This window comes from Onthophagus taurus, chromosome 1 (assembly GCF_036711975.1).
Source record: "Onthophagus taurus isolate NC chromosome 1, IU_Otau_3.0, whole genome shotgun sequence".
Taxonomy (NCBI): Eukaryota; Metazoa; Arthropoda; class Insecta; order Coleoptera; family Scarabaeidae; genus Onthophagus; species Onthophagus taurus.
The window spans coordinates 28,524,671-28,535,288 of record NC_091966.1 but is presented as its reverse complement, the minus strand read 5'-3'; the positions used below and the strand labels follow the sequence as shown (position 1 = coordinate 28,535,288).

The 10,618-nt window shown below is 31.9% G+C and overlaps 1 protein-coding gene across 1 annotated transcript; it reads left to right on the top strand.

The window, feature by feature from the left end:
• Positions 1-1,026: 1,026 nt before the first annotated feature.
• On the top strand, positions 1,027-10,078 carry LOC139429608 (sensory neuron membrane protein 2-like). The gene is made up of 8 exons (XM_071195543.1): positions 1,027-1,128; positions 1,203-1,360; positions 4,869-5,016; positions 5,082-5,345; positions 8,722-9,124; positions 9,179-9,291; positions 9,340-9,465; positions 9,528-10,078. Exons 1-8 carry the CDS (start codon positions 1,027-1,029, stop codon positions 9,690-9,692), a joined length of 1,479 nt encoding a protein of 492 aa, XP_071051644.1. The 3' UTR covers positions 9,693-10,078.
• Positions 10,079-10,618: the final 540 nt, after the last annotated feature.

Sequence of the window (10,618 nt, the reverse complement as noted above, 5' to 3'; positions counted from 1 at the left end):
TTAGCTTTAGTTTTATGTAGTATTAGCTTAGAGCAAAGCAAGTTCGACATGTCCCTGTTGGTATCTCAGAACATAATAGGTATTCAAAATAAAGACGTATTATGATATCATCACAGTTAAGGTATACTTTACCGATGTATATATCTACAGTGACTTTGATATTTAAGTATTAAATCTGAATGCTGTCTACCATTTTGATTTTGTTTGCCATTAATTTTTTTGGATACATACACATGTAAAAGAAAATATTCCTCAGAAGTGTTAGTATCCTTATTTGGATTTGACCAATGTTTTTGTCGTTGTACAATGCGCAGTATTTCAATTATCATCCCTATTTCATTGGTGATTTTACTAATTTCTTAATAGAAGCCAGTACGAAACTTATTGTGTCTATGTACTTCTTAACATCATAAAAATTCAGCTAAAAACTTTAAAGAGCATTGTAATGATGTTCATAGCAATAATGAAATTTGATTACGAAGCTGTCAAGGGGATAGACTTTTGTTCATGTAGATATGTGATACATAATGGATGAAGGTTGCTGCTTTGGAGTAATACATTTTACTTGTTTGTGGCAAATCAGATTCTTTTTCAGTTATTGTTATACCATAATTATTAAATCGTCAATTTAATAATCGTCAATTTAATAATTGCATCATAACCATGAAATTCATTAAAATGAACTAATATAAGTTTACTGTAAAAATTTTTACCTCTAATTCAAAAATTTGTCGCTTACTTTAAAAGTTGACTCTTCTCTGTTTTCAAAGAAATTGCCTGTTATGTAATTTTTATTGTTTACGTCTCTTTAATTCCAGTTAAAGTATATAAAACAATAAAATGATTCATCTAAACTTTTATTGGCCTGCTTACCGGAGTATTAATAAAATTTGGTAAATCATTTTAAACAATAAACAACATTAATTATAATATTAATCGGAAGAGATAGCACATTATTACTTTGCAAAAATCTGATTATAAATTAATACATCTCACAGTTCCTTCAATTGCTTCTAAGATACAATAATGATGTGGTTGCGAAATATTGCAATAGTACTTTTGTTTAACATTTCGATTGTTAATTCTTACATAGAAGATGAGTCGACTATATCAGAAGAACTTATTGAGGTAGATAGTTGCGTTATTTTATTTGTATATTGTGAATGTATTTTGTAACCAATTTATACTTATTATTTTTATAGCTGTTGCGGTTAAAACAAGGTACTGAACAATTTGATAGATGGGTCTCTACTCCACTGGATATTAATTTCAAAGTATACCTCTTTAATATAGAGAATGTAAATGATATCATGAAAGGAGCAACACCTATTGTTCGCGAAGTAGGACCTTACATTTACAAGTACGTAATAAATAAATAGTATAATAAGTAATATAAGGATTACTTACAAAGAGTGACCTTTAGTTTTTTCACATTTTAATATCTATTAAAATTAGATATTAAATTATTAAATATTAATTATTTAAATAATATCTATTTAAGTAAAACGGTATAAAGTTTTACTTTTGAAGTGAATAGATTCAACTAATGATGAGATAAAATCTCGAACTTGTTTTAAATATGTATATACAGGGTGCTTTTTTGAAATGTACGCCATTTAGTCACTTGATGTCGTACCGGAACGCTAGTGCGTTAGAACAGTGAAGAGCATGCGTTTCCCGTTGACGCCTACTTTTCAAGCGGATGTTCTGTGATCGCAACCCAGTGCGGTTTTCGGAATCGCTTTAATTTAGCCCCGTTGGCCCCTGTCTCGTATCCGAAATCAATTGTTACGTGTGTAACTACGTTCAGACAAAGTGCAAGTGCGACAAGACAAAGAACTGGAGTATCTCGGCTCATTAGAACACTTGAGAACATTGAGGCAGTAAGAGCTTTAGCGTTGCGATCACCACGGCTACATGAGTTGGACTTAGGGGACATTTGGTTCCAACAAGACGGTGCAACGTCTTACACTTCAAGAGCATGATGGCTGTTTTGAGGGAACACTTCCCAAAACGCCTAATCTCAATTAGGGGCAATTTCCGGCCGGCCCGGTTTCCCGGTTTGGCCCCTTGTAATTTTTTTCTATGGAATTTATTGAAATCCCGTGTTTATGTGAACCGTCCAAGATTTGACCAACATCCAGGAAGAAATTGCCAACATAACCCCTGCTATACTGGCAAGAGTCATGACAAACGCCAGAAATCGATTTACTCAGTGTATGGATAATGGGGGACGTCATCTACCGGATTTGATCTTCAAAACTGTGTAAAACAAAACATTACATATGTGCCTACATTATAAAAAGCAAATACAAATTTTCTGATTCATACAATAGGTTTTATTAAGTTTTGAAAAAAGTTATGTTGCCGCACCCTGTAATAACAGAATAAGAACTTTCATTATAACTAAAACAATTTTCATTATAACTTTACAACTTTATGTAGTTATTAAGTTCAACAAAATCGTTCAACAAAATCATTCTAATAGGCAACTCTTTCTACAAGTTAATATTGGGCGGTTACATTTATACAGGATTCTGATGCGGAAGATACCGGACATCCTGTATACAATAATCTCGAATAAAGTAGAATTACAGAAAGATGTCATTTACAGACAAAAGTACAGTAAATACAGTAGCAGTATGAAATATTCAGTCAACATAAGGTTCCTCGGACTTTATCCCTATATCCGCAAACGCCAAAAAGATTATTAATACCTTTTATCATCCTAATGATGATATTTCTATACTATCTTGCATGCTGTTGCACCCCATAACCTGGTATTTTGTTGACAACCTCCTATTCACATTCCACTTGTCTTCGCAAAATCCAGTCAACTGGTCTCACTCGCCGATACTTTTAGTTTTTTATGGAATTTTTTTATGCCTGGTTTTTGTTCTTAAGATTGTCAAAATTCAATACGATTAGTGGCAATCCGAATAGTTGAAAAATGTGACTAATAACATATGATGTTTTTTCCATTCACGTGTCAAACGATGCGATGTGAAAAGATTATCGCTAACTTCTACTATTTAGCTCTAAAATAAAGAGAATTATCATTCTGTTTGAATACTGAGCATCCACAAAATGAAAATTACTTATTCAAATCTCCGGAAATGTATTACAGTTTTAACAGTTGAACCCATTTATCAAAATAAAGGAAATATAAGGAAATTTATCTCCTTCGTTTCGTTCGCTTTCTATCTTTGTATCGATAGCGTTTATCAATACATCTAAATCGATACAATATCAACAATAAACACTTCCACACATCCCACAATTCTTCAATACAACCGGATCACTATTTATAAAAAGAAAACAGAAAGTGTCTTGATTGGCTTGTGACTTGCCGCATCTTCTTGAATTAATCTCATTATACTTTTGAAATTTTTATTGTACACCTCCGTAACCTACTAACTCCATTATTCAATAAGTGACAAGACAATATTTTGGAACCATGTATAAGATATTTATGCATTGTTGTTTAAATGTTGGATGGTACAACTCTAGGTCAACATTTGAAATTTCTGTTTGCAATACTGGTTTCCTAAAAAGTAATGTCACAGTGTTTCCTATGTTTTCCCAAGTTCTTTCTAAATCCTAGATATATTTGCAGTTTGTATGTCTTTGACGTATCCATATAAGATGAAAAATCCGTTCGAACTGTATACAGGATGTCACAGAAAAAGTATTCCTAATTTAATTCAAAAATGATCGATGATACTTAAATAAACAGTTTTTATTAATAAACTAGTGTCCGGAAATTATTGAGTATCGAGATGAAAAAAATTTAATCACACTAACCATTGAAAAGAAACAACCATTCGCGTAGTTGCCAAATACTGTAAATATAATGCATCTTGCCTGTGGAGCAGATTACGGTTATACTAAAGAAACAACACGAAATGAGATTCGGGAGCTAATCGTACTGTCCGAAACGTTAAATTTGAGGTGTAAATTTTTACATGTCGTGTGCACAGCATGTTACACATATATATGGAGAGTATTGAAGAAATGCCAGATGAATCCGTTTCACATTCAAAAATGCAAATGTTAATTCAGTTTAATTTAGCAAATAAAATTAACGACGTCACATTTGGTGTGAAGAAAATCTTTGTGCTTTCCACAGGCCATATTATCAATAGAAGCTTTCTGATAATATTAGGGCTAGGATTCTTGACTATTATGTAGTGGAATCATAATTACTGTCTGCGCGGCTAAATTGTCAACTGTACAGCATTTTTCAGGAACATACTCTAACAGAATTGCTTGAAAATATCCTATTTAATATTCGAACAAATAGAAGAAAGGTAAAAATACTGGTTGTACAACTTTAAGAAGTAAGTTTAAATTATTAGGAAATCAACCAAAACGGGGAAGGAATACAAAAAACAAAAAACCTCTTTTAATAGGGCCAAGCTTCCGATAGTCAAAGTCCATAAGTCCATCCAAAGATAAGTTGGTCAAGTTATCATGACATTCAACCTTGTTCGTCTTATATTATTCATGTTAATTGTGAATTCTGTTGGATTCTTGTTTAATTACCAACTGTGAGCTTCCATCCTGCAATGGACTTGTTTATATCAAAATTGTGCTCATTTTCGTAAGTTTTAGAGGTTAACCTCTTTTAATTTTAATTTTAAAGCGTTTCATTAGATTTTTATACTTATAGACAAATGATGTTCTGATGAAGGATAAAATAATAAATCCGAAAGCTTAACCTTAATAAAGATAAAACGTCTTATTAAGCGCCTTGCCTCTCAGTACTAATTTTCGAAACCCATTTACACAAACATATTTTAAAAACATAACAACTATCAGAAATGACACTATAATTAAATATTAATTTATTTTTTCTTCTTTTATAGAAAATATAGAGAGAAACTCAACATAACATACAATGAGGAAGCTGATACGTTAGAGTACTACGAAGAAATCTGGTATGAATTTGACGCAGAAGCTTCAGCTCCACTAAATGAGAACGATATGATTACTGTTCTAAATGTACCAATGCAGGTGAGAGAGCTTAATGTTAGAAACTAAGTTGTTTGTTTTATTTTATTTTCTCCTTTCCATTTAAGGATTACTTTCAAGTAGGAATAAATCCGCTTACACTAAATGCTACATGGCCTAAAATATTTCAAGATACAACTAGCTTGTTCCATATAATATCAGTAAAAGACCTACTTTTTAATGGATATCGATTTTGTGATCCTACTACTCTAATTGGAGCTGCATACAATATAGCAAGAATCATTTGTAGCTCTATACGAATTGAATACGCATCAGTAGATACAATATTGATACACAGTGATGAAACGATTGCATTTTCATTTTTTGGACATGTAAATATTAACTTTTACGAAACAAAATTATTTTTAAATGTCCGGTTCACAATATTTCATAAACATTCCGGGCAGACTAGTTGATGATTCAACCCAGTTCTGAAATTTAAGTGAAATAATTGTAATAGTACGTTGATTCTGACAAGGATGACCAAATAGTGTCTAAACGACATCATCTAGTTAGATACAGCTAGATCTAGACCCTGTTAGTGTATTAGATCCAATAATTATGAACAATGATCCTAGCGTATGAAGCGCTCAAGTGTAAATAAACACGCAAACAAACGTGAACAATGATCCTAGCGTAAACAAAGACGCGAACAAACTACAATAATACGTTCTTATCTATGTTTATCACGACAGTCTTTTTTCTGTGAGACACAGTCTCCTCTATTTAAATAGAGGTATTCAATACGATCAAGTTTCTAAATAAAAAAAATGTGGACGCATTAAAAAGTTCTGATGCAAAGTATTATAGGGGTGGATTTTTCATCTGCCAAATTTCATCCTTCCAAATTCATCCATAGTGGATTTATTACAGAAAAACAATTTTTTTCCCCTAATTTTAGAGGGCTGTAACTTGGAGCGGAAGTGGTTATTTTTGGTTAATTTTCGTTGAAAAATCACCCCTTAAAATCTTTTACATCAATTTAGATACCTCCTGTATATAGTACGCGTCATATGTAATCCCCCTGTCTAATTTGAAAATGGTTAGAGATATCGTCTTTTCAGTTTGTTTAATTGTGTGTTTTTATTCGATAAAAATGACATAGGTGTAAACAAAGTAGAAATTAAACTGTATCAGCCGACAGCAAAGAAAATTATTGAATTGGCATCAAAAACAGTTATCCAGTGTACGAAAAGTAATTAAAAGCGTGATTCTTCATTTTTAATATACCTATAGTTCACAAGCACATTATTATATCGACATATTCCGGAATTTGTGCATTCGCATAGCAAAAACTTTTCTAGTGACAACTTGGTCAAAGATCCACAATAGACTCCTCACCTTCTGTGACACCTCCGCTAGCTAGCAATATTCCGCAGTAAAGCAGTCTAAATAATTTGTATTCAAGAGTTTTCTCTCGAACATATCTTTGCAAACTATGCTTTGTTAGCTAATATATTTGTCCTTCGAATCTCTGCCAAGACTTGTTAGTTCTACTCCGAAGTGATTATACACTTTTACAGGCTCAATTTGGTCGTCCGTTGTTTCATTGCTTTGTATGTTTTCTCTGCATCTTTCATAGTTCGCTCATAATTTAAAAATTAGTTGCCAGTTGAACGGTTCTATTGACCAGTAGAGGTTAAATAATCTTGAATCTGTGTGATAACAAATATTTCTGTTAGCTGATTTTGTCGATCCTTTCTTTTGTTTCTAAATCTTTCTCTCCAGAACTGTGTTTTAACTTAATACATATTCTTGTGCTTACTGAGTAGAAGTCTAAAATACTGGATTTGATTTTGTTATCCACAATAAATGCTACAACGTGTTATTTTACTCCTGCTTCCTTACAGCTGTATAGCACGGTATGTGTTTTGATATCTCTAATAACTTGTTTTAACTAATTTGTTTCCTGAACAGCTATTATTGCCATATAATACCTTTGTAAAGCTTCAAACAGTACTATTTATGCTCCCGATTTATTTAGTGTACTCACAGGTATGTTGAGTGGAACTGTTCCATATATATCGTGTGCTTCATTAGGGTTGAGTGGGGTAATTGCGAGCACTTAAGGGATAATTGAAATAAAACAAAACCTCATAAAATAAGTACGAAGGCTTTCACGGCCGGTATTAATTAAAGTAAAACTAGAACTAACACTATCACTAGAACTAACACTAGACCTAGAACTAGAAACTTTCGGGTTAAGCCAAGCATCTTTTGAAAAAATGTTTCAGGCGTTTCGGATGCCGTGTTGCAACCTTCTTCAAAAACAAGTTCGAAGTTGAACTTCTGAAGCGAACTCTCTAGTGTTAGTTCTAGTGATTAGTTAAAAAAAAACCTGATAATGTTACGAATGTTACTTAGTACAGAGACTTTACTTAAACTAATAAATCTTAAGTTCTCATAAACAACGCAGATAAATTTTCAATATAAATCAAATATTAATAAAAAACAAAACCTTGGTCTCCGTAATTACCCCACAGCACGTGAGGTATCACAAATAAATCCTCTAGATGTACTTTCACCTCTCATACAGTTTTCGTGGGCCCATAAATTAGATTTGCAGCATTTTATCCAGTCTTCACTTGGAGGATGCTCATACTTTTCATCACAAATTAGGCAATAATACTCTTCCTCCTTCGCATCTCCTTTATTGGCATTTTTTTTCTTGCGTGGTATATCCTTTCCTTGAACCTTATACTAATCTTATCATCTGCAAATGCAAGATTCTTGATACCTTTCTTACCTTTAGTGGAACTTACAGTTTTTCACTCCCTTTCATGTGCTCCTTATTTTTTTCCCTGTTTTTTTTTTTTTTAAATATTTTTCATAGAACTATTGGTTATTATATCTACTGGCTATCTGCGCATCAGGCGTCACTGTTATGCCACTTCGTATTCAATGCGATGTGTGCGGTGGAAGGGACAACAATATTATTCCATTTTGGCGACAAAGCAGATAACAAGGAAGACTAGCATGACTTTCATGATTGTCTAGAATTAGTAGAATTGGCTCTGCAACAGTTGGCTTAGCATAGGAGATGAAGTGGTGTAACCAATCTACAAATAGGTTCTCGTTGATCCAACCCGAATTGATAACGGCTGCTATCATATCAGCATTCTTCCTCTTAAAAATAAAAAATGGAGGAATGTATTTTCTTGAAGCACTAAATGCGCAAACAACTGTTTTTGTCGTACCTCTTTCACCACTTGTTGCCATGCCAACTTGTTTCTGGCCTTTTGGTGCTAAAATTCTTTCTAGTTTTCATTATCATATGTCGATTGATTTTATGAATTTGTCCCAGCTCTTTAAGCATTTTATTATAGAAGTTTCGGTTTAAAAGTTCTTCGATTAGGTATTCCATGGTGTTACGTAACTATCTATGGTAATTTTATCTCCAATAAAAACTTGTATTAAAATTTGATCCATTATCATTAACTTCATCGCAATTTTCTTTTGATCAGTCTTGACTTTGGACAGTCTTGAGTTCTAGAAAAATTCTAGGTCTCGACAATAATCAACGGATTAAAACTCACTATTCACACAACTCACTCACCACCATTTTCTCAGTATATAGTAATCTTAATTTTATCTAAGCCTGATATGTGACGATTGGACATTGGACACCATTACATTCCTTGGCAGTGCCGTTTCTGATTGTGAACCGGACTCTAAAATAATCTTATATTACATGAATATGATTTTTAGAAAACTCGAAATTATGACGGTCCATATGCTATTAAAGCTGGAAACTTAAATATAAAGGATATAGGATCAATTCAAACTTGGAAAAATGAAGAATATTTGAATAATTGGCAAGGTGAAGAGAGTACTTGCAATAAAATACGTGGAACAGACGGACTATTGTATCCTCCGTTTAATAATAAAGAAACCAGATTTGAAGTCTATAATCCAGATATCTGTAGAGTTGAAACATTTCAAACAAAATATAATTCATCTTTTCAAGATATCGATGCTAATGTTGCTACGATTGATTCAAATCTATTCTCCAATGAAAATAATGAAGAGTGTTATTGTATGAACGCAACAAAACCTCCTGGAAAATATGACTGTTTCCGTTCAGGATTTGGAGATATGTTAACATGCATGAGTAAGATTCTTTTCAGTTAGGTATTTTATAAATTATTTTTCTTGTATATTTAAGATTATAGAATTATAACATCATTCCCTCATTTCCTTGATGCGGATGTTGAAAATGAAATTATAGGATTAACTCCAACTGAAGAATTACATGGATCATCTATTACGATCGAACCAGTATGATATTAACCCTGTCAAACTTACGCTACAGATTTTATTTTTTAGACTACAGGATGGATATTAGAAGCAAACAGACGAATGCAATACAACATGGTTGTTCGACCTATAGAATACATTGCTGTAACACAAAACGTGACCTCAATGATTATGCCGATTCTTTGGTTTGAAGAGGTATTACTAATTAACCAAGTTTTGTTTTATCTTTTTTTATATTTTTTATATTTTTATGTCAGAGTGTGAAATTACCTGATGATTTGGTAGAAAAACTGAAAAATGATATTTTAAGCAAGCTGAAAGAAGTAGATGAGGAAGAAGATAATGATCCAGGTGTTGGAGTTACTTTAAAACCACAATATTATCTTTTGTTTTGTATTTACGGATTGTTTATGCTACACTAATTCATTTATTCATTTGTATACTATATTAATCTAGTATTTTAATATTACTAATAATTTTTAATCAGGTGATACTGAAATTTAATTAGCTAGGTGTCACCGTCATTAACAAGTGTTTTCATCAAAACCAGTCACAACCTACATAAAATTATCAAATGAATAAGTATTTTTTTGTTATCTCCACCGCAAGGAACATAAATTAATGGCTTAATTATAATATAAAATTGTATTGCGTTGCATCGTCGAATATGTATCAATTGAATTTTTTGAAAATCGTATAGAAATGTGCATTGTATTTTTTTATGAAGTCTATAAAGTGTTTAACTACAGATTTTGTTCTGTTTGATTTTGCTCGTTGAAATCTGAAAATAAATTACTTTTATATTGAACGATTGCCAGTGTTTTAATTACAATAATTGTATTTTTTTTAGGATTGTTTTTATTGCCCTTTATTATTGATGATCACATTAACAGGGTAATTAATTCTTTAATTTTTATTTAGAATTAATTGTTAAAATTAATAATTAAAGTACTAATTTTCCTATCACATACTACGATTATCTTTTCGACTTAATTATTGTTATCTTGAATGATAAAATTAGAATCTCTTTTTGTTGCCCATCTGTAAAAATACACATATTAACAAGTTCTTTATTTAGAATGTGTTTCATTCATTCACAAGATAATTTTTTTATAGTAACTAAGGATATCGCCTATGAAAGATGGAGAGAGCTACCGATAACGGTTGATTTTAACATTTATATCTTTGAAAACGAAAATTGGCGTGATATAGCTTTGAATTGAGCTCACCCACACGTAAAAGAAATTGAATCTTAAATCTGCTTTTCTTTTCCAGTTGCAACCATAAACTCATTAGCGGCTTATTTATGTTTTATAGGTTTAAGTCTTTATCATACTAAATTTTAAGA